Source organism: Takifugu flavidus, chromosome 15 (genome assembly GCF_003711565.1).
Source record: "Takifugu flavidus isolate HTHZ2018 chromosome 15, ASM371156v2, whole genome shotgun sequence".
Lineage (NCBI taxonomy): Eukaryota > Metazoa > Chordata > Actinopteri > Tetraodontiformes > Tetraodontidae > Takifugu > Takifugu flavidus.
Genome location: NC_079534.1, coordinates 1292606 through 1317203, shown reverse-complemented (window position 1 = coordinate 1317203; position 24598 = coordinate 1292606). Strand labels below are relative to the sequence as shown.

Here is a 24598-nt window from a genome sequence, read left to right as displayed (position 1 = left end):
GCCGCGGACGCGGACGGTCTCCGATAACGTGCCGCGGCGTCTCCTTATCTCTGGTCGAGTGCATTGTGAAGCGCTCGTGCTGACGCGGGCGGCGTGTCATTGTTGGCGGAGGCATCGAGATTTCTCTCTCTCTCTCTCTTTTGTTTTTTCTCTTCTCCTGTTCGGCAAATTACGAGACAGGATGACGTTCAAGGGCATTTATTCATGTGCAAATCAGGATATCAGAGCGCTCGCGGCTCTTCCTCCGCGGGACGCCGCCACTGCTCGCGTCCCTCACGGCTGTCGGAGGCTAAGAGCTAAAAAAAATCCTAATCAGTGCCGTGCGTTGGACCGGGGTCGAGGTCAGGGTCGAGGTTGAGGTCGAGGTCAGGGTCGAGGTCAGGGTCGAGGTCAGGGTCGAGGTCAGGGTCGCGGTCAGGGTCGAGCCATGTGTTTCTGTGCGCAGTCTTCTGATGGGAGGAAATAAATAGGAGCGGAACATGGAAGCGCCTCGTTAGAAGGAGGCTGAAATGCGGAGGATGTCGTCGTGAACCCGCCGGTGTGGGATGAGTTCTGTTCACGGAGGTTAATATGGCCCCCGGAGCGGCCATATTAACCATGGGCGGCGCCGGGTGGGACCGTGGATGGTATGAACTGCCGGCCAAGTCCACAAAAGCGCCAAACACGTTCTGCTGCAAGATGATCAGTCCAGGCAACCCTCAATGTTGACGCTTGCCTTTGCATTCAATCCATTCAGGGGGGGGATGGGGGGATGGGGGGGTCGATGGCACACAGAAGTCAAAGAAAAAACCCAAACTGAATCAGCTTTTTTACTTCTTTTTTCTTGTTTCTTTCCTGGTAACGGATGCTTTGTGTCATGCACGTCAAACGCAGACATGGAGAGGGGGGGGGGGGGATGAGGGGGGGTGAGGAAACAGGAGGAGGATACATAGAAGACTCAACTTACTTCTGAGCTCTGCGGTGATAGAGCGAAACAAAGACAGAACACAGTACAGAGTTTTAACCTCACAACAGTCACGGAACGAGTGAAACCATTACACTTGTCACTGTAAGCACGGGGTCAAAGGGCAGGAAGGGGTCACGGGGAGGGGGGCTAGGGAGGACTGTTACACTACATTGAGGCGTGTTACGTGTGTGTGTGGGGGGGGGAGAGAAAGTGTTAATCTCATTGTAGACGTGAGGCTATCAAGTCTTATTCATCGTACAAACGTGTGGGGCCGTCGGCCGGCGGCGGCTGAGGCGGCGCCGGACTTACTGGTGGATGGCTTGGAGAAACTTGCGCTGGTGTTTCCGCACCTTGGCGTGGTCGATCTTCTTCACCAGCTTCGTGTGTTTGTAGATGAGCCATGTTTCCCTGAGTACATTGGCGGCTGTGTTCTTTACCTGCGGGGCGACGGAAGCGTTACAGCTGAGCAACGTATGGATGTGTGTAACAGATGCATTTCTATTTCTATACGTCTCAATTTTAGCTCCTGCCAACCCATCGGAACAGGCATCGGCGTCACGGAAGCAAAACCTTGGCTGGTTTCCTAAAGCTAGCAGGCTACGGCAGGAAAATTCCTCCAATTAGCTTAAATAAACCCCGAAAAAACTCACTCTTTTGCAAAGTTGTGTGTCCATCATGAAGTTGTGGACGTGTTTCTCAGCCTTGGTCAGCTCCAGCTTCCTGGCCACCACTGCAACCACCAGAGCAGTGCAGCCAGCTCCCTGTGGGCCAACGAGAGGGTGGTCAGTAAAGACCGTGTCCGGGGGGGAAGAACGGCGTCAGAACTGAGCGATGTGGAAGCTCACCATGATCCCCGTGAGCAGACACACGCCTTTGCCACAGTACGTGTGCGGCACCATGTCCCCGTAGCCAATGGAGAGGAAGGTGATGGAGATGAGCCACATGGCGCCCAGGAAGTTACTGGTCAATTCCTGTTTATCATGATACCTGGAGGTACACAGAGGTTGGGGGGGGGGGGGGTTGTAAGTCAGCGCGGGCACAAGCGTGAGGAAGCGCGGGCATGCTGGAGAACGATGGTGCCATGTGAACCAAACCGAGGAGTGGTGGGGGGGTGAAGGTCGAGGAGGGAGGAGAATCGAGGGGGCGGGAGCTTGTTTCCACTTGTTTTGTGAAGCCAGTTCAGGAGGGGGGGGCATTTTAACCAAATATTCAGCAGATAAACAGGTAATTTATTCCAGTCTGAGAGTTGAGAGAATGGACGATGGCTCATGAGCGAGGAAATTAAACTGACTTTTTGAAAGAGAAGAAGAAATCGATGGAAGATGAACCCAAACCAACAGCATCATGCTGAAAATATGGATGAGACAGAGCGATTGACCCAGACGTGTCGCGTCAGCGCACGTGACCAGACAGAAGTGACTGCAGGTCGACCTCCATGGCGGCAGCACGGTAACAAGGTCGCGTCTGTGCGCCCCCGCCACCTCAGACCAGAGCTAGCGGCCGCTCTGCTGGTCTCCGTCTCTCTCTCTATAGGCGTCACGCAGAGGAACAACAAAAAAAAGAGGGTTCGGCGATGCAGGTCGTGACTTCAAACATGTTGTTTGCTGAAAATAGCCGACAGCCATGCTTGAATCGTCAGCTCAAAGGGCCGCGGTGCGTGCGCGGAGATATCGCCGCTTTGGTTTGAAACCACCGTACAAAGCTGGATTGGCGATGACATTCCGATAGCTTCTGGTTGCAGCGAGACGAGGCGAATCTGCCGCATCCTCCCACCTCATTCAGCTCGCCTCATTATCCCCAATGGGCTGTCTAGGAGGAGATAAGATTTAATTTTGGAGTGAATGTAAAATATTTATTAGACACTCGCAGACGGAATCTCGCCAGCGTCCCCCTGACGAGCCGCGGCGGATAGAGCCTGAGTTCTGAGGGATCTCTGCAGGCTTCTTTAGGGTGGGGGCATTCTGACCGGGACCATAATTAATGGCTGTGAGGACTCGTTAAGGCAGAGAACGTCACCTCTGACTGCTGCAGGAAGTAGGTTTTCTCTCCAAATGAAGGCTAAAACAAAGGAATGCCCTCTGCTCCGTCTCCTCCAAGTCAGTTCATTGTTCGCGAAGAACCCACCGATCATGCCTTCCTCCCCTCGAAGTTGCACGCTCGACTCTCTGTGCATGCTCGGGGGAAAGTAAAAACCTGTACTTTCCCCCCCTCGTGGTGACAAAAGAAAAGGTGTGGGACTCTCGGATGACATGCAGAGAAGCAGTCTGGGCGACACCATGCAGGGGAAAGGAAGCAATGTCTGCATCCTGCATGCTTCAAATCCAGTATATTGAGAGCGGGGAGGGGGGGGGGGCGACCACCTCTGAGGAAAGGGGGGGAGGTCGGTGCCTGTCCAGGGAGATGCTCATTGGATTTGACACCGGCGGGGGGGGGTTTACCTGCGTCCCGACACTTCAGCAGCTGCCCCGTGAAGGCTGCCGGAGGGCCGATCTTGACCAGCCGGCTAAATGGTTTAATTACAAGCGACTGGTGCTGTAATCTCATTCATCTGTTTAGATGGAGGATGGGGGGTGGGGGTGGGGGTGGGGGGGGCAGAGCGGGGGGTGTCTTCTAGCAGGAAAGCACGCGGCAGGAAAGGCCTTTTCTTTTCTTTAAAATGCTGGACAGCGGCGAAAAAGGGCCCAGAGACAGCGGCTGAAAAGCATTTGGGGGCTCTCAATATACTGTGTCGGGGTTTGGGATAGCATGGAGCAGAGCTGGCACCACTTTCCACCTGTTCCAGGACAGGAGGTACGGTCAGGGGCGGACAGATTTATTCCCCACGGGCGTCTTCCCGACGCCACAGAAACTCCTGACTCCTCTCAACGCCGACTTTGACGCGAGGCTGCTGAAGGACGGCTGCACAGGTTAGAGGAGGGGGTTTACAACAAGCCTGAGACAACCCAACAGCCACAGTTATCAGAGCTCCGTGCACTAACGTGCACTAATCCTGCCCTTCGCTCACAACATGCTCGACACACACAATATCCAGGGGGTGGGGGTGGGGGGGTGGGGGCACGAGAAAGACTCAAATTCAGTGTCTTCCAGGGAAATGTCTCACATATTAAAACACCATAAGCTGCTGCCTATTGTGACGCAAACCTGGATGACCTTTGACCCCATCCTTAAATGCCTTCCATTGGCCAGAGCGTCGGTGGGCAAAATTGAGTTTTCCATCAATATGTTGGAGTTGCTTTTAGAGTCTGTTTCATGCCTCAAACATTCTATATGGTGACATTATGTGATGCTAAGTCCTGAGTTATATTGATTCTACTGTTATTTATCATGACTTTCAAAAATAAAGGCTCAGATTTCCTGGTTTCTGTGAGTGAGACAGAATTATAACCATTTTTTTCTCCGTTTGGAGCCTGTTTTCGTCAACTTTCTGCCGCTAATTAAAACTTTAAATGTGGCATTTGCCCGTTCTGTTGACAGAAGACTAACGCCTCTGCAGAGATTACTTGGGGACAAACATGTTGTGATGCTCCTCACGAGGGACGCGTTTGTGGGAACAAACAAAATGACGATGACCTAATTAAAAAAAGAGAGATATTAAAGTTGTTTTTTTGTTGTTTTTTTTTACTGCAGAGCCACAAAGTAAAACCAGCACAAACCGAGTGGACTGAAACCTTCTGACGATCTCATAAGAACTCCAGATTTTGAGTGGGGATGATGCCGTAGATCCTTTATTCAGGCAGCTAATTAACCCTTAAAATGAATTTAAGAAACCAAATTAGCATGAAACAACCGTGAATTAGCTAGCTTGTTGGCGCAGGGTTCGGTGTCAAGGTGCCGGACACGTGGGGGCCTCTGTCCGCTAACCCAAACCTCAACGCTGGGCGACGTTCCTCAGAACAGGACGGAGGACGTGAGGTGGACAGGATCCGTCCCAGCTCCGTCTCTTGGCCTCGTGCCCGACTTTAACTCTGGCAAATGAATTCTTGAGCACATTTGACCAGCGCCGGGGCTCAAAGTCACAGCGACCCCTCATCTGCTAATCAAACACGCGGCAGATTCAGACTCGCAGGCTGTGCCGGAACGGTGCCGCCGCCAATTTACATAAAATATCAACCTTAAGTGTGTATGAAATTAAATTAGCGCGCGAAGAAACTTTTGCCCCTGCCGATTGCGAAACGAGCGAGGCGTAAAAACAGCTGAGATATCACTGAGCGGCAGGTTCAAGGCGTTTCACGAAACCCCCGATCTTGTCGCTCCCCGCTGCCTTGCCCAAGAACCCAAGACTGGCCTGCGGTCCTTTATTAAAGTAAATGATCACAGGGGGTCCTGTCCTTCAGCCGTCCTGTCCTTCAGCCGTCAACTGGGTCCACACCGTTTGTACCAAAGCAAGACAATAAAACAACAACCTGAGATTTCTCTTTCAAGAATAAAAGAGTTCTCGTTAAAATTATGTACCAAACCCTAAAGGTGCTAAAAATATTCCAGCAATATTGCGACTTTATCCTTGAAATCTTGATTGTTATAATTAGATCCAGGAGGTCGTGGATGTCCCTCATGCTAGCGGCTCTATTCACAGCTCATGCTAACTGGGATTTTGGGCTGTACGAAACTAGCGAAGTGAGTGAAAGTTGAACTTTCTGACAGTCTGTACGAGGCTTAGATGCCCCCCCAGCAGGAAGCGAGGAACAGAGCTAAAAGGAGCGATACACTGCTGGCGGGGCTGGCGGGGGCACGCATGCAAGTGTGCGAGTGAGAGACTCGACCTGCTTGTCATGGAGGAGGGAAGGAACTGGGACCAGTAGTGGGTGTACATGCCATGTTAGATGGGAAGATCTGCAGAGGATCAAATGGAAGAGAGAGGGAGGGAGGTCAGGGCCAGAGGTCAAGCAGGGAGGTGGGGGGGTGACACTCCGCCATCCGTCCTTCCCTCCCTGTCCCCCCGCTCGTGTGTCTTTCATTCACCCCATCTTGGCCTTTTCCACACGGACTTTGTGCTGGTCCGATCTGACACGGCACCGCCCTGCGATTGGCCGGCGTGACATTGAACCCGGCACTTTGGGAAACAAGCGCCTCTTCTCTTCTTCCCTTTTATTCACCGATTCATCGTCGCAAGTTGACGCGGTGGACGTGAAAGCCCGCGTGCTGTTTTGATATTTACCACAGGAGGGGGACGGGGAGGGGGTGAGGACAACAGAGGTCGCCCCCTAACGAAGGTGGGACGCCCCCCCGGGGCTGAAATGGCATTAGCACGCAAGATGTTTGAGGTTAGCAAACTTCTGTGAGGTGTGGGGGGAGGGGGGGTTGTAATGGGATGGTAATGGGTGAACACAAAGACAGAGAGGCCTTTGCTCATCGGCAAATTTTTGGAGTTGCTGCTAAAAAGACTTTTGCCTGAAATCGATCTATAACAATTGCATAAAGAGACGGAGAGGGAGAGAAAAAAAAAGGAAAGACGACAAATTGCCCTCCGGCCGATTCATGAAGGTGACTCGAAGGAGCTGCTCCATTTTAGCTCCAGCTTCCTCCTCCTCCTCCTCCTCCTCCTCCTCCTCCTCCTCCTCCTCCTCCAGCCCTCACTGGCCTGACAGTTAGCAACGAGACGCTAGCTTCAGAGTGCTGCTCACACCGACAACCTCCTCTCTTCCTCAACCCTCCTCGGCAGAAGGATGGCACCTCTCTCGAACCCTTTACCTCACTGTTGTTTGGAAAGGATCAATCGTTCTGCTTCTGCCCCCCCCCCCCCCACCACCACCACCACCGCTTACCCGCCACGACCACCCCACCCTCCCTCCAACCCCGCAGTGGCGCCAGCTCGGTGCAAAATGATAAGTTTGGTTGTTAATTAATCTGTTTTCCACGGCCAGAGAGCGAGGACTCACATGGTATCCCTATGGAGCAGCATAGTGGGGAAATAGAAAGTACAACAATATAGATGTGACATTTTATCAGCACACACGCATGCACGCACACGTCCGCTTGTGCACAGACACACAGATCCACCCATCGGAACTCGGTTCAGGCCTGTCTTTGGGAAGCGCGTGTGTGTTTGTTTGTGTGCACGCGGGACGACCGACTGTGTCGGAGCATCTGTGCGCTTGTCAAAACGCTTAAAAAAGAAAAAAAAATCCAGCCCGGTTTTCCAGATGGACTCGGCAACGCTGTCAGATTAGGAACCAGCAGCTTCGCGGCTCTATGCCACGGACAGCTACGGATGTGGGCGGGGCTTAGCTCACGGCAGTCACATGGGTCACCAGTGGACTCCCATGCTGACACGTCTGCCGTGTGATTTCAGATCCAGCTAAATTCTTTTTCTATTCTCTTCTAACTACTTTTTTTACTACGGCAGCAAATAACGCGACAAGGTGACGGTTTCCGGAGGTCATGTGACCCTGTAATCCTGTCATTTTGGGCGACGCGCACGCATCGGTTTGGTTAAGCATCAGCGTCCTCCGGCTAAAAGCTTCGCAGCGTGGTGAGATGAGTAAAAGGGTCAGTGAGAAACTCAATTAGGCTGCTCTAATTCATCTGCACGGCTCCATTTCCACCAAGCAGCACAGTTTTGTTGCCGCTGCTAAAACCGTCCCTCCGTCAGGCACCTGTGCGACACCTCCGTCGGGCACCTGTGCGACACCTCCGTCAGGCACCTGTGCGACACCGGCCAACAGTGGCCTTATTTACTGACTTTATTTATCGTGCAGGTGAGCGTGTGTTTGCAGGTGGAACAGGTCAAAGGTCGACTGTACTGCTTTGTGGAAATATTAGCGTCTCTAGCAAAATTCCCAAATAGAAGACAATATACCTGCGGCTGCCGCCCCCCCAAGAGGAGCCTGTGTAGAGAGACTTCTGCTATGGAGGGGCTAGGGGAGGGGTTAACTGGGGTTTGGCATGCAAGGGCTGGGTGTTAGTGACAGGAGGGGGATGGGGGGGGTAGTACCAGCGGGGGAGATGAGCTGGGGCCCAGGGACGGATTTATCTGTGGCCCCTGTCGGATGCTACATGTTCCTTTACACGTCCGCTCTACTCGAGTCTTTGAAACATCAAAGCACGAAAGCCTCGTTCACCTCGTTTCCCTGCCTCACACCCCCCTACCTCCCCCCCACGCAGGATCGTTGCCCTCCCCCTGAGAGGAAGCCCATTGCGCAGTTTTGGGGAGGAAAACGGGTTAAGGGGCCCCGGGGGCTGCTCCGCATTACCAAAACAAACCTTTCAGCAAACAAACAATTAGAAACTCATGAATTATGGACAAGCCATCAAAAATAGCAACAAACACGGGGAGCGCGCAGGGAGGGTGTGTGTGTGTGTGTGTGTGGGGGGGGGGTAGCGTTATTGCTGATCTAACGAAATGTAGAGCTGATGTTTTTAAACGCTCAGGTGGAGCACGTGCTTGTGCCTGTCTGTACACGCGTAAAGTGTTTAGCTGGGTTTTTAACAACCCCCCACTCTTCAACGGAGGGGGACCAGATGGAAAAAGCCAACTTAATCACCTGGAGCGCGCGGCAACCGTTTCTTAATCTGCCCTCAGCAACATCCAAAATCCACCCGCCCGTGTTTACCTCTCGCAGACGCGCACCGTCCAGGCGGCGATGATCCAGGAGGAGATGCTGAACACCAGCAGGACGGTCCCGGGACAAATGGTCATGAGCGTCTTCATGACGAAGCGGGTGTTGAAGTTGATCTTGTTCAGGGCGCCGATGCTGCGAGACGACGCGTCCGTGAAGAGCTTGCTGTGGAGCAGCATGACCCGGCCGATCAGGTAGAGCCTCAGGAACATGGGGATGGAGAGGATGATGTCCACGTCGGCGTTGGCCACCGACGGCGTGTAGGTGAAGGCCAGACGTGCCGTCCAGGTGAAGACGTACTGGCCCGGGATGGGGTGGATGGCGCACACCAGCAGCTCCAGCACGATGAAGAAGATCCGCTCGTAGGTCATGGCTATCCTCCAGTCGTCGGCACCGTTGTCCACCATGAACAGCTGGGAGGGAAACCGTCATTCCGTTAACATCCCCTTCCGCTAGCGACCAAAAAGAGGTTACCTGTTGGGCTCCGGACCCACCTGGATCTCCCGGGCGTGGTACATAATTATAAGACCAAGCAGTATAACAGTGGAAAGGCTGATAAGGCATTTCAGTGCAAATGAGTATGAGGATTCCTGGAGGGAGAGAAAGAGGAAAACATCAGGAACAACCTCCATCAATTGCAATACTTAGACCACACACACACACACACACACACACACACACACACACAACACACACACACACACGTGCGGTCGGGGTGCTGCTAAACAATGCGTCCGCAGGTGGAAGTGCAGGCTGATATTATCCGTGGATGCCGCTCGCCGCCGTCCAAACCACCAATTAATCAAAGGGGGAGGGGTGCAGGAACGGGAAAGCTAGCATTAGTAGTGGGGGGATGGGGGGTACGCGGGAGAACGTCACCGCTGATAAATAGAGCAGCTGGTTGCGTGCGTGCCCACGTGTTGCGTGCGTGCATTGATGTGGGGACGGAGGAGCCGGACTCCATTTGATTCCATTTGATGAATCAATTTAGCAGCAGTTTTAAGCAGTAATAGCGGCGCCGGGGAGGGATGGCGGTTTAATCCACAATCTCCTCCGTGCTGACAGACTACGGTTATGACTCGCGCTGGTCCATATTCCAGAATGTATTTTTAGCAATCAGATAGATTGCTTTGCTCCACGGGTCAGCGCCACGTTCTCGAGACGTCCTAACGTCTGAAATTGTTTTGAGAAGTCCCGGGTGAAATAACATTGAATGTTCCAATTAATCCACCTGCAGGAGGTTCAAGGAGTTTTCGGTCCCAGCGCTCGACGTCTCCCCCCGCTTCAGGGCTCAGAAATCCTTGGCTGAGCCGCGAGTGTCTGAGACGTGAGGTGACAAGAGAGGGAAAAGGGAGCGCTGACAGCAGACCTGTCTGACGGGCGAGGGGTCAGCGTGGCATTCACAGATGGGAGGTCATTTCCATTCCGGCGGAGGTCAGTTTGATGAATGAACTGAACCCGCTCAGTAACAGTCGCAGAGAAAGCTATTGACTTGCTTAAAACCCAATCAATCATTCCTATAGTAGATTACCACAATGACTCGTGCACTACATCAAACACTCACGCATAGAATCATTCTAATAATCCCGACTGATGGGCTAAAATCATTATTTTTGAACGCTTTGGTTTATACGCTCGATGTTTGGCGACTTCTCCTGATCCACACGAGGAGACGGATACCAGGAGATGTGTGAAATCTGAAGCTAAAGCTAATTAGCTTGGGTTAATAGGACCAGCCTCAATCTGTGCATAACGTTAGCAGATAAAACAAAAATGTCGGTATTTTTTTTCTTGCTGGCGCTCCTGGTTCACACGAGGGTCAGAGAGCTAACGCTAACGCCCTTTATTAGGCAGAACTGTCCCCGTTTGTCTGAACATAGCAGTCACGTCATTGTTTGACAGTTTCGGCTGATCAGTGCGTCAATGTTTGTCCACCTGGGGCGAAATGGACTCATCTGAAAGCCCCATGTGTTCTGAAAAGACATTGACAAAGGCAGAAACAGACGCCAAAGGGCCCTGAGCAAATGTGTTAGCCAACTGCAGTTGCCCGCTAGCATTATCTGTATCTGCGCTAAGCCAGTTAGCGCCAGCAGGTCTCTTTGTGTTTAATGCACACTCACTCAGAAGGACAAGCTCCATCTTGGTGTCTGGAATATCTTTTCCATGCTGATTGTATTTCAAAGTCCATAAAATTTGATTATCCAAAGTACTTTTGAGATCTGTTCCAGTCAATGTTCTGGACATTACAGATAATTAATTAAAAGACTCCAAACCCTGGATGACAAAGCACCCTTGAAAACACCAGAAAAGCAGCTTCTTCTCATTGTTCGCCTTCAAACATGTTTGGTCTCTACAATATCAACTCCAGCTCAGTGTTGTCCAACATTAGCAACCATTTAGCCGCTCAGATTATCGAGTCCGTATTTTATTTCCATTTGCGACGTTCCCGCCGCGTTTTGCAGTTTTCGCTGAAAGAGCCCTTCAGAACTCCGACGCCTACCGACGCCGCACAATCGAGCGCGAACAAAGGAGCAGTGACGACGCCGAAGTCTCCCACTCGAGCATCACAACCCACCTTCGTGTAAACTCCCCATGACAGTTCCGTCTCTGTCACCATGACAACGATCCCAAACATCCCGAAGATGAGCGCGTAGTCGCTGAGCCGCTTCCTTTTCTCGAACAGCGCCCTCCGGTGGCCTAGCTTGTAGCCAATGTCCTTGTTCTTCTTCTGCGGTGCCCTCCCTCCGCGCCGCCCGCTGCCCTCCCTGACCAAGCTCTCGTTGGAAGCCTTGCTGGGGTCTTCGCCGCCGTTGCCTTTAGACACCACGACCTCGAGGCCGGAGCTGTGCAGCGTCTGCAGGGGCTGCGTCTCCGAGTCGATGTCCGCAAGGTTGCGGCGCGACGAGGATGCCAGGCTGCCCACTAGTGGTCTCACCACGCCGCCATTGTACCTGCAGGTGTTCATGGCTATCTGAGGGAGTCTGCCGCTGCTCTCGGAGAGGGAGGGCTTGGATCCAGCATGGCTCAGCTTCTTCTGCTCAGTGGTGGCCTGTGAACAGGAAGAGGAGCGTTACAGCAGCGCCACGACAGAAAGAGGGCGAGGTGGGTCTACGCCAAGCGGCGCGTTGATGTGGGCTTCGCACCTCTGTGGTTCGGCGGAGGGGACGGAATTAGGGTTATGAAAGTAGACGGCTTCACCGCGCAGCGGGACATGTGGTCGGACATACAGCCGGAGCCAAAATATTAGCAGTTCTGGTTTCTGAGAGCTGGCGCGGTTCACCGAGAGGAGCCCAAACAACAGGGCGGCACGTTTCAAGCCCAAGGGCTGAGAAGCTCCTTCACGTGACGGCGGCGGCGGCGGCTTCGGCTTTCAGGCGAAGGCATCACACGCCAGCTAAATGATGAATGGACCTTGATGTATAAATAAATCCATATAACCAATAACGGGCCCGACAAAGTGCAGAAAATTGAATCTTTGCACTGCACAAATTTAGCTATGAAAGATTCATGCACGGCCCGACCCTGTTTCCTATCAGAGAACCACTCTGGCCCCCGCGGATTAGAAAGTGCTCAAATGAGAATGGAGACGAAGATCTGTGACAATGTCAAACAATCCTCTCATTTCAAACAGCAAAAAAGAAATACATCTTTTTTTTTGTCTACATACGCAAAATCAATGCAACTCTGTATTTGAGAGATCATTTATTGCCTCTACCTTTACCTCTCCATGATGTTCCTCCTTTTCTTTCTTCCCTCCTGTTATGAGGATGGAGAGTCATCTCAGGGGTATCTATCCATCTGCCCCCCCACCTTCAGAGACGTGGGCATTTTGCCATAATGGGTTATGAAAACTTCCCTCGGAACAGTGCTTTTTCCTAAACAAGTTGGGGATGTGTGTTAGCAGCGCTGACCATTTTCTTAGCCCTGACAAAGCGTGGCTAATGCCTTTAAATGTGCTGGTGGGAATAAAGGAGCGCAGCCCTAATGGAAATTTACTAACTCCGGTCCTGCGATGCTATCGTTTTGCACATATTGTGTCTCCATGAGAACAGGACTAAAGGTTAAGGATTAGCTCAGCCCATAGTGTTTCTAATCCCCTTTACTGTATTAAATTGCTTTTTAATCTGCGCCATTAGAACCCTTACAGACTTCGGAGCGGCTGAACTTTAGGTTGGAATGTCAGGGAACGCCGTGGAACGGTTCGCGCTGCGTGGCGTAACAGTCAGGATGCTGATCTTTAGGGGGTGGGAGCGCCATTTTTAACTTTGCATGGGAAATAAAGGCGAGTTTGTTCAAAGCGGAATCAAATCGATTGAAATTATATTTAACTTCCATCTCTTCTGAACTATTTTTAGCTTTCTGCCTTCGGTTCCTTAGAAAATCCACATTCCTTTGGTTTTGAGTGAGATGCTTGATGTGGAAATTCAAGTGCTGGAATGTAAAAAACAACAACAACAACAACCCCAAAACAAAAACGGTCAGTGTGGTGCACTTCGGTAGAAAACCTTGCTTAAATTATGAGACCTGAGTGTTTTTATTGTGGTGTCATTGGAGCCCGACATCAGAGAATTAGGAGCTCCTGTTCAGTTTTATTACTGTACATCAAATTTATGAGCTAAGTTGTTGTTTTTTTTCCCTCTCAGGAGCAATTTATGGCTCCGCATCATGCTCACTGTCAGCTGTCACCCCCCCCCCCCCCTCCAAGTTAAAACTGAGGTGTGGATTTATGTGGGACAATGAGCAACGCGTCAGTCCAGGAAATGATTAACTGGGAAGTGAATCCTTCGGGCTCTGGGATACACAAACAAACCCCTCCTGGCGTGGGGGGTTTGTCCTTCAGTTTATCTGGGAATTTTAAATTGAACACTCATTGTCCAGGCCTGCGCCTAAACCGAGGATTAGCACGTTAGCCAACGGGAAAACGGCAACAGGAGCAAACCAGCGGAAATAAAACCGCCGCCGGTGCATCGACGGAACTAAAATGCTCCTTATTGCGGCAAATCCCTTTAAGTTCGGGTGCTAAATAGATGATCGCCTCGTCGTCCTGTTGCGCCTGGGAAGCAGATCACCTGGGATCTGAATCCCTCTGCAGCTTTGCCTCATTCCTGCAGATTGCTGGATCAGGAGGAAAAACACTGCACAGAGTGGGAGGGGAAATCTTGTGGCTCTCTCTCTCTTTTTCCATTAAATGGCTCTACTTCTTCTTCTCTTCCTCCACCGCCGACTGTTGGAGGGCTGAAAACACTCGGGCCTCTTTTAAGTGTTCTTATGAGTCATATAGAGTCAGTTAGCTGAGGGGGTATCGCGCCGTTTAGCTGAAGGTCAGGTTTTCACTTTCTTATTCACTCCCTTCCAAGCACGAGCCCGGAAACGTGACTTCGTTTTACTCATTTATCTCCAGGGTGGCGTTGTTTTGAAGAAAAGCTGTTGTTTTTGCGTTCGTCAGCCCGTCACATTCCAAAAGTGGTGCATCAATTCCTCGCTCTCGCCCTCTTGGCCTGCTGCCCGAGCGCCATCGCGTGCCCCTGAAACCTGACGTAGTGTGAGAAAAGAGCACGGCGCTGCCCCTTGTTGTCCCCGCTGCCCCATCGCGTCACCGTGAGGCTGCTCATCCATCCGACCGCCGGCCGGCTTTCATTTACGCTGCTTCCAGGCTCTATGAAATGGAGCCTCATAATCAAATTGAAAAGCCTCAGTGCAGAACAGTTCAAATGAAGGCAACTCTCCACCTCAGTCCTCTCTGCCTCCTCTCTCCTTCCTCTCTGCCTCCTCTCTCCTTCCTCTCTGCCTCCTCTCTGCTTCCTCTCTGCTTCCTCTCTGCCTTCCTCTCTGCTTCTCTCTGCTTCCTCTCCTTCCTCTCTCCTCCTCTCTGCTTCTCTCTGCCTCTCTCTCCTTCCTCTCTGCTTCCTCTCTGCCTCCTCTCTGCTTCCTCTCTGTTTCCTCTCTGCCTCCTCTCTGCCTCCTCCTCTGCTTCCTCTCTGCCTCCTCTCTGCTCCTCTCTGCCTCCTCTCTCCTTCCTCTCTGCCTCATCTCTGCTTCCTCTCTGCTTCCTCTCTCCTTCCTCTCTGCTTCTCTCTGCTTCCTCTCTCCTCTCTCCTCTCTCCTTCCTCTCTCTGCCTCCTCTCTCTTCCTCTCTGCTTCCTCTCTGCTTCCTCTCTGCTTCCTCTCTGTTTCCTCTCTGCCTCCTCTCTCCTTCCTCTCTGCCTCCTCTCTCCTTCCTCTCTGCCTCCTCTCTGCTCCTCTCTGCTTCCTCTCTGCTCCTCTCTGCTTCCTCTCTGTTCCTCTCTGCCTCCTCTCTCTTCCTCTCTGCTTCCTCTCTGCTTCCTCTCTGCCTCCTCTCTGCCTCCTCTCTCCTTCCTCTCTGCTTCCTCTCTCCTTCCTCTCTGCCTCCTCTCTGCTTCCTCTCTCCTTCCTCTCTGCCTCCTCTCTCCTTCCTCTCTTGCCTCCTCTCTGCTTCCTCTCTGCTTCCTCTCTGCCTCCTCTCTCCTTCCTCTCTCCTTCCTCTCTGTTTCCTCTCTGCCTCCTCTCTGCTTCCTCTCTGCCTCCTCCTCTCCTTCCTCTCTGCCTCCTCTCTCTTCCTCTCTGCTTCCTCTCTGCCTCCTCTCTGCTTCCTCTCTGCCTCCTCTCTTCCTCCTCTCTCCTTCCTCTCTGCCTCCTCTCTGCTTCCTCTCTGCTTCCTCTCTGCCTCCTCTCTGCCTCCTCTCTGCTTCCTCTCTGCTTCCTCTCTGCCTCATCTCTGCTTCCTCTCTCCTTCCTCTCTGCTTCCTCTCTGTTTCCTCTCTGCCTCCTCTCTGCTTCCTCTCTGCCTCCTCTTTCCTTCCTCTCTGCCTCCTCTCTGCTTCCTCTCCTTCCTCTCTGCCTCCTCTCTGCTTCCTCTCTCCTTCCTCTCTGCCTCCTCTCTTTCAACCGGCTCAAATCTAATAGAAGATTTCTCCTTCCTCAGTGTTGACGCTGCTACATGGGGGGTTGGGGGGGTTAGAGCCCTGAAAAATAGAACCACGCGTGATAAAATATTCAACTTTGCCTGCATGTTTGATTACAGGGTGGGTGTGTTTGAATATTGAGCCATGTGCCAGATCAGTTTCGATACACACACACACACACACACGCACACACACACCCTTCCACTACAGGCCCACATGAAAGGAAAGGTGAGATCTGATAAAGCACTGAAAGAGAGAGGTGGGAGAGGGGGGGGCGGCTCCCTGTGCTGGTCTGCAGGCAGCCCCTGGAGTGATGGGGAGCTGCAGGCTGCACCGCACGGCTCCTCCCAGCACGCTGGAAGCTGCCACGTTTCTGTGACAGGCCAGCGGGCATCGGCGCTCCTCTGTCCATCGCTGGACCAGCGGGCGGATCATTACTCAGTGCAGGTGAAGACAGGAAGAACAGAGGCGGCAGCTGCACTTTCAGACACAGCAAATCCTCCCATCGGCGCTGCTGCCGCGCACGTAAGCGTGGCAGATTGATAGGGACCAGTGGCGGGGGGCTTTTCTCAGACCCCTCCCATGGTTTCATCTGTGGTTCAGAAGCACGCGGAAGCAGAAGGAGGGAAGCTGCGTCTTACTGGTTCGGTCCTCTCACGTGCACACGCGCACGCACGCATGTCGTCTGCTGCTAAATTCATGTCGTGGGATAAAGTAGTGTAAGAGCTTGAAGAGGCGCCGTGTTCTGAGAGCTTTTAGAGGGTAATCTCAAATTGACTTTACATGTCTGCGATGAGCGAGGTGTGTGTGTGTGTGTGTGTGTGTGTGTGTGTGTGTGTGTGTGTGTGTGTGTGTGTTGTGTGTGTGTGTGTGTGTGTGTGTGTGTGTGTGAGCTGTTGCAGCACGTGAAAACCGCACTGTAAAAAAACTCTTCTCACCTCATGAATGTATTCAAATATGCAAAGGCACTATGGAAACCATAACCCTAATCCTAATCCCCGACTCTCACCTCTTCTGTTACGGTCGTTTAGCATATGATATGCAAATGTGTGTGATTTGGGCTGTCTCCCAACATGCCTGAACAAAATAAATTAAATATTTACTCTAAATTTAAAAAAAACCCAAAACCAAATATATGGAGTAGAGCCTGACAGGTTCTGCCTGCAGCACTAGAAGCCCATAAACAGACGATTGTTGTTATTTGTTTATGAAAACGCGACTTTAACTGACCTTTTGGGCAAACAATAAAGATACCTGTTGAGCAGAGTTCATGAGTTTAAGGATTTATGCTTTCCAATACAAATGTACCCTGTGTATAGTTTTACACTACCTACCAGGGCCCTGAAAACATCACCTTTGGTCCCGGGTTGCCATAGCAACCACAGCAGACCCTCGGTGCCTCGTTCTGGCCCGCGCCGTCCACATTGCACCAACAAATAACCGAGCCTCCAGATTCAATAACAGCGGAAGCTGTCCGACCAAACTCTCCCTCTCTGGGATCATTCCCAGCTCATTTAGCCGGGATCCTCGTTGCTGGGTCCCGGAACGCTGCACCTCTCTGCCACTGCGCTAGATCGCATGGCAACAACAGCAGCAGCTGCAACTGTAAAGGCTGTGACAACCCATAATATGTTCAAGGTGAGCGATGCAGTAGCCTCAGGGATGAAAAAGCAACAATGTGTTCTATTACTTTACAGTAAATATAGAACAGTTAACACAAATGAATAATTAATAGGGATAACAGAGTGGGACGCAATTAAAAAGGATGATGGAGATATTTATCCGCCTTCGGGGCTGCTTAGCCTTCTCCATGCTCGCTCCGTCCTTCTCAGAGATTAACGGAAACCCCGGGAAACAAGACCAACCCTCTGTGGAACTAAAAGAATCGCCCCCGGGAGCGTGCGGTCGGACTGTTAATGTGCTGTGCACAGGCACACCACTATTACGCCAACAAGGTGACTGCCGCGTGAATGCGCCACAGAAATTAGGTCCTGGGGAAATTAGGGACTGCTCTGGTGGCGGCGGCTACTTTTCCACTGGGACACCCAGTGCCTGATGAACTATTCCAATTTCCAGTAAATTAATGGAGGGCATTGTTAGAAACGTGATTTGTAGATGGGCCATAATGGAGAGAATGATAATGGTGAACAAACCTGGAAAAAGCGGGTGTGACAAAATGATCAGAGTGAATCAGCTATTGAACGGCGGCATAAAAAACAATCAGCGTTCCCCACAATTCCAAACAGATCTTGTAAACAGCCGCAGTTTGCCTCCATGGCGACTGCAGGGGGGTGAGATGAGAGACGTCTGATATCAAAATGTTACAAAATACAAGTGAAGCTCCCCATTGGCTCCTTTTTTTTCCATCACTGTGACTGTAAACCTAAACGGGAACATGCTCAGCTAGCATTAGCCAGCGCTGCAGCTGCTCTACGAACCGATAACGTGTCAAGTTTGTTTACTGCTTTCACCTTCGGAGACAAGCTGGAAAAGTCTGGAAGCGTGGCAGAAAAGCAGCGTCGAGGCAGGAGAGGGTGACCACAGGCTAACGCTAACCCCGCTCTCTTCTTCTTCTGCACTAGTTGCAGGAATTCCCCAACTTCAGCACAAAGTCGTGTTTAAAAGAAAAGCCTGCTTATTGGCTGAAGAAAAGCTGAAATGTGGTGTTATATTGTTGTTTATCTATAACCGACTTTCCCTTTTTGACAATGCAATTGTGAGCATTCCTCGATGAGATAATTGCTCGGATCGTCGCCCTAATCAAACCTGTTTTAAGGTGCACGGCAAATGTCGGCACTTGACAACTTTTTCATTGGTGAATCTTTGGAATTCGATGGTTTCTTTCTCCTCCCAAAGCGGCAGCTTCAGGAAGAGGAGAGAGAGGCCGGAATACCCGATAGCACAGGACAGGTCGATAAGGGAACAAACTCAGTAAAGATTGATCAGAGAGCTGCCTGGAAAGGTCTGGCCAGAGATTTATGACAGGAGAATCCAGCATGGGGGAACAGGACGTAAGGAATTATGGGGAAAAGGAAAAATATCAATAGTGGGAAAACAGGAAGTCAAATACTAAAGGTATTTTTAACATCCCAAGGGGGAGGCCGCAGGGACAGGAGACGGGGTTCAGCGATGAACAGATACCAGCCTTTTTTTCCATGTCACCCAGCTCCGGCGTGCTGGGACTGGGAGCCGCGCTCTAATTGAATATCCTTATCTGCCTGCGCTGATGCGGAGGTGAGCTGGAAAAGTAGCACATTTGTAATCGCCCACAGAGCGGCAAGGCACGGCACAGGGTAGCGCACGTTACTGCACTGCACGTAATCTCGTTTCCAGGCAGGTGAAACAGGGGCGACCCCCCCCCACACACACACACACACACACCAGTCGCTGTATTGTGGTCGAGAGTGGATGTCTTTCATGCTCACATGATAAAAGTTCTGGGATTCGAGCTAACAGCCTCCAGCTGTGATTTTTTTCCCCTTCCACTTTGGTTATGAAATTAAATGTTGCAGTTTTCAAAGGACCCCTCAGGGGCCTCTCGAGTAAATTGATTCTATTTTAACACCCCCCCCCGACACCACACACACACACACACACTTTTTTTGTCAGCCTGACAGAGAAGAAGAGGATAGCTGGGGGAGTGGACCCCATTGATCAGAAATGGACTCTTTCAGAGGAGGGAAGAAAAGCAGGGGCAGATAGTAGCGCCGCTGGTGAAAGGGTTAAAGAGAATACAGCATCGACAAAAGGAGGCCGGCGGTGGGGAGGGGGGGTCCATTAAGGGGTTAACCATCACACAGGCGGCTGATTATGGAGGCAGGGGCAGCTGTGTAAAAGCGGCAGAGTCGAGAACCGATTCAAAAAAACCAGCTGCTATACAGACGCCGAGTGACTGAGAAGCTGTGTTCTCATTATCGGGTCAGAGAAGGTGAGCAGAACCAGCAGAACTGCCGGTTCACACCTGAAACTGTCCAAGCAGGCCCCTACACATGGACCCCCCCCTCACTCCACGCCTGCACGTTGCATCCACATGACAGCGGCACGCTAACGCCAACCTCTCACACACACACACACACGCGCGCGCACACACGTGCATTCTCACGCCGTCACGCTGGTAAAATGCCCCCCACGGAGCCCTTTTACAGCAGCTTCCCCTGCATACTGATAGCTGTTGTTGATATTCTCCCCGTCAGGTAATCTGAGGTGACGCAGAGGAGGCAGGGAAAGCGGTTTTCATTCAGCTCTTCTTCTGTTTCAGAGCCGGTGCGCTGGAGCGGAGCCATGATGGCTGGCGTACAGGCACGCAGCGTTGTTGTGAAAGCTGAATTTATTAGAGGAGCGTGTGCAGCGGATGCCCACTCGGTCAAAGGCTAGGCTAATCTGCGAGCGTTGCAATGTGGGTATAAACAGAGCGGAGTAGATGTGGACCAGCTAAACCTCTGCGTTCCATACGGAATATTTAGAGGAGGCTGCGATGGCGTTTTGCAGATCAGCAGTCCAGCTCTGACTGGGGGGGGGGCAGAAAAAGAGAAACATTTCTGGTGGAGCTGGTGGCTCCTCGTTGGGGTTGCAGGCCGCTCCCTGAGGCAGCGCCAAGCCTGACTTATTGCTCCAAACAATGTGTTTAACAACACTGTAAAACAGCAGGCACACACACACACCTATCACACATAGCTCACCGTCCCCGCTCTGGTGACGCCTTTCATATATCTGCTTACAGATGTATTACACACATTCTCAAACTCTTTTGTGTGGGCTTCTTGCCCCGACATGGGCAACTGCTCCGGATCAATAACCTAATTAGCCATAAAGCATATGCATTGTGGTGATACATTATATGCCTGGCGTCCCTTGGCCAGCATCTCGCAGGAATTACCATATAAATGAACTGCGGCCATTTATTAAGCAAAGAGCTGCGATTGGCGGGATGGTGGGGGGGGGGGGGGGGTGAAGGGGGGGCGGTTGGCATGCTGCAGAGAGGCGAGAGTGAGTGGGGAGTTACAACACACATTAGAAGAGGGAAACATGGTGAGAGGTCGAGCAGTCACATTACAAATCGCTCCGTGAGCTGGTGTGTGAGTGTGCGTAGATCGTCAGCAGTCTAGGACGAGAGAACCCCCCCCCCCACACACACACCCCCCTTTCCTTATCTTTTCACTTTTTGTATTCAACTGGACCGCGAGTAATCCAATATGCCCGACTCACTCCAGCGAAACACAAGCGGGCATTAGCTCGAGCCACTTCCCAGCGACTTCCAGGGACGAAGCGAAGCAGCAAACAGCCAAATAAATAAATGAAAGATCCTCTGCGCACGATTCCTTGACCAAAAAACCCACACCCCCATGAGAGAGAGCGCACATCGCCAGGCTGATCTCTCCATAGCAACACACATGGAAACACAAACCTATTTCAGAGGCAGCGAGCGGAGCTGCAGCGGAAACGCACCCAAAAGAAGGAAGAAAGAAGGAAAAAGGGGGAAACGGGGATCAATTATTAAAAGAGCTTCGTGTTCATACTCACTGCCGGTGTTTTTCCAACTGCGGACAAATCTGAGAGGCTCTCTGTGCTCATGCCTGACCCTCTTCAGAGCTCTGCAGAGCTCCGCCGCTCCCTGATGTCGAGAGGATGTGTTGGAGGAGCTGCCCCTCCTGTGACATTTAAGTTTCTTTTCAAACAGGGTGTGTTTGCTTTCAAGGTGTTGGCCACCCTGACGCACTCAGGCATGGAGGCAGTGTAAACACAGATGTATAATGAGCGAAAAACCAACCAGGGACTCTGGAACAACAGCGGCGAGATGGCTGATATAGAAAGTTTGAATCAGCCTAATGTTTCTCCTGGCAGAGGCCGGACGGTAAATCAGAACGCCGCAGAGCAGATCTGCCAGCGTCGATTGTTCCAAGCTATCAGCGTCCGGTGTTATTACAAGCCGACACAAACGCGCGGCTGATAAGATAACGTGCTTTTAAAGACCGCCGTCACCAATTCACCTCAGCCGTCTCCTAAAATTAGACGGCACCGAGGCTGTAAAGTGCACCGGTCCCAGCGGCGAAAGAGTTAAAAACCAAAAAAGAGGCTTAAAACGGGGGGGGAAGCTGCAAGAGCGGACACATTCGACGCGACCAGAAGTTCTGCAGGCGTCAGCAACACGAGATAAACGCCTCTAAATTATCCCGCCGGCGGCACGGAGACGCGGAGTTGGCTGAAAGCGCAACTCTGATGTATACGGCGTTGACCTTTCCTGGATCTTATGGGGTGATTATGTCTGTAGTTTGGCAGACGGGCCACTCCGTGACGACACTTGACACTCCGCAGAGAGCTGTCTGGCACGGGCCCGACAGGCCCGGCGGGCCTGCTGAGCGGCCTGACGCGCCCAATAAACAGGGATGGATGTGTCAGCAGGGGGAAAACATCGCCGCTCCACCTGTCAGAGCGCTGGGAAACCTCAAAGTTAAGGTTCGTGACGATGAGATGACGCCGGATCGGTGGACAACCGGCCTGATCTCCAACCAGGAACCAAGTTTAGGCCTCAACAGCAGTAATTGAACAGCTCTTATCTTCCACTGAACTTCCTGTCCGCCGCTATTGCAACAGTCGGACTTTTCAGTCCAACTTTCCATTATTGTGGAGAACGGCTCTGCTGACAGTAGACGAGGAAGTGCCCACCCAGAAACCATCACATCCTCCTATTGGGGGACTTCCTGCCTTCGTTAGCAACAATCACTGTCAGGTCTGTAAATACGAGAGCCGCGATGCTGGAAAAACCAGCCGTGTTGGCGGAGAGCGGCGGTGTTTCCTTTCCTTGAGATCTCCGGCGTCGCTGGAGTACTTACACAGCTCGTCACAATGGGAGCCTGTGACGAGCTCTGGGCCTTTCAAAGCCCAATGTTGTTGGGGCGGGACACAATATCGCGCTACCTGCCGCCGGCCTGGTGGGCCGGCTATCGGGTGTCAGCGCGTGCTGCGGGGCAGCGTAACCGTAGACGCTCTACCAGGCGTGCACTGTCACAGGTGTTTTGTTTAAGGGCTTTCAAACATTAGCGGCCTCCCTCCCAGCTCCGACACTGGGAGGGAGGTCTCGCAAGGTCAAGCGGATTACGTAATGGTTGCGTTAGCGTGTGAGAGCGTTAGAAAGTGGCTGCTCGTGTCGGCGAGCTGGCCCGACTCAGATGCCGTTTGCTTGTTTACATCCCGGCTGCAGCGGTGACACACAAAAGGCTCTGCGTGACGAGGTTTTATCCTAAAACGGGCCTTTCGCTGCGACATCCCTCCCGACGCCTCACACTCTCTTTTGTTTACCCTCGGCCGCTCCGACATGTGCGAGGACGTCCTGACGCCTTCCTGGCAAAACAGATCAGAGGGAAAACAAACCCTGTCCTCGCGTCGCGTTAAAGTGTCCAGTCATCAGTGCCGTGCGACAAAAAGAGTTCCTCTCCTTAACATGCAACAGGGCCGGGGAGCTGGGGGGAGGGAGGGGGGGGGGGGGGGGGGGTAGAGGCTGCTCTCCTCCAGTCATCTGATTATTTCGATGTTCTGCTGATGCTCCGAAACTGAGCCAAGTTGAGCAAAGTCGCGTCAAGGTGGCTCGATGTGCCACCTTTTGCTACACTGGTGCCAGTTCAGGCCTTGGGAACGGCAGCGGCATTTTAAAAAGGACCCTCCAGAGGTGGCTCGCTCGTCTCTTTCCTCCAGGAAACTACTTTCCTCCCGCGCTGATTCTAATCCTGAATCCTAGCGGCCCGAAATCAAAACAAACGCAGCGCCTCCGTCTCCATCCCGCCCGCAACGCCGCCTCTTGTTTCCATCACATTCATCACATTAGCTACATTATGGAGGACAGAAGCTGTGCAGCACTCAGACAGGTGCAGGCCTGTGCTGTGTCTGGATGCCACCGCGTTCGACCCCCCCCCCCGATCCGCGCTAACACCACCCGCTGATATGTTTCCCCCTCGTCATTGGGAGATTTTGCAGCGTGAGCTCCCCCAAAACAAGACTGCAACATGGAACAGGTGTCTGTGCGCGCACGCGCGCACGCACCCGCGCGCGCGTGCAAAATCGAATGAATCAAACATCAGGTTAGATAAGAAATGCCGCGCTGCCGTTCGCGCACTGTTGCCGCGTCGTTGCATTTGGGAACCTTAAACGGTACAAATGTCTCACCTTGTCCTCGCACCCGCGCGCATACGCACCTTGCGCGCGTGCGGAATATACACATACGTGAATCTGCTTTATCAATATCACTTGACAGGCGTGGCCATTGAGTAAAAAAAAAATTATAATAAAAGCGTTACAGCTCTGAGAGGAAATGTGACATTTCTACCTTATGCGGGTCGATGCGGATCCTCTCCTCGCCTTTATGCGGGCTCTCCGGCCACAGGTGATAGCTGGAGCCGTAGTTGGGGCTGTCTTTGCTGCTGTTGCTGGCAGTCGCAGACGAGTTCCCCGCGTACGCCTGTTGTGTTGCCGGGGGGGTTACGCTGGCAGACTGCACCTGATCGCCCTGCTCGGAGATCCTCCGCTCCTGCTCACAGTGCTGCGGACGCTGAGGGCAGAGTCCCAGTGTACCTTGCTGCTGCTGCTGCTGCTGCTGCTGCTGCTGCTGCTGCTGCTGCTGCTGCTGTTGCTGCCGCTGCTGCTGCTGCTGGCTGCTGCTGCTGCTGCTGCTGCTGCTGCTGCTGCTGCTGCTGCTGCCGCTGCTGCTGCTGCCTGCTGCTGCTGCTGTTGCTGCCGCTGCTGCTGCTGCTCTTGTTGTTGCAGCAGTGGAGCCTGCTGAGTCCTACATAGCTCCTCGGAGCCGCTGGCGCAGTAGTTGACAGGCAAACTGCTCCCCACCAGCAGCTGTTGCTGCGCTCGTAATTGCGGGATCAGCTGCTGCTGCAGCTCCTGAGTCTGAGACTCGAATGCTCCCCGGTTAGCCTCGGTTGACTTACATACATTTAAAGAACGCCCTTTCTGTGAGTTTGCACGGATTCCTTCAGGGGAGGGGTCCCTCTGTTGGAGTCTCAAATGACTGTGCTGCTGCTGCTGCTGCCGCTGCTGCTGCTGTTGCTGCTGTTGCTGTTGCTGCAACAACTGCCTGTGGTCTTGGTGCCCTCCTGCTCCTCCTCCTCCCCTGCAGCGTTCCACGATGCTTGTCTGCTGGTAATTATTTGCACTCCTTTGGAGACGATCCCCCC

At 52.4% G+C, this 24598-nt stretch overlaps 1 protein-coding gene across 3 annotated transcripts in view; it reads right to left on the bottom strand.

Moving 5' to 3' along the window:
• The window catches only part of kcnn1a (potassium intermediate/small conductance calcium-activated channel, subfamily N, member 1a), a 28925-nt gene extending 4763 nt beyond the window's left edge, over window positions 1-24162 (bottom strand). Inside the window, exons 1-8 of one of the 3 annotated variants that reach the window (XM_057056686.1) lie at window positions 23743-24162; window positions 11078-11551; window positions 8997-9092; window positions 8497-8915; window positions 1792-1933; window positions 1597-1707; window positions 1256-1383; window positions 947-955 (exon numbers count right to left, since the gene is read on the bottom strand). In XM_057056686.1, the coding sequence (XP_056912666.1) occupies window positions 947-955; window positions 1256-1383; window positions 1597-1707; window positions 1792-1933; window positions 8497-8915; window positions 8997-9092; window positions 11078-11467 (1295 nt within the window). In that variant the 5' untranslated portion in view covers window positions 11468-11551; window positions 23743-24162. Of the gene's footprint in view, window positions 1-946; window positions 956-1255; window positions 1384-1596; window positions 1708-1791; window positions 1934-8496; window positions 8916-8996; window positions 9093-11077; window positions 11552-20945; window positions 21078-23742 lie in introns of those variants that run through there. The other 2 variants (XM_057056684.1, XM_057056685.1) reach the window with 2 other exon arrangements.
• Window positions 24163-24598: the final 436 nt, after the last annotated feature.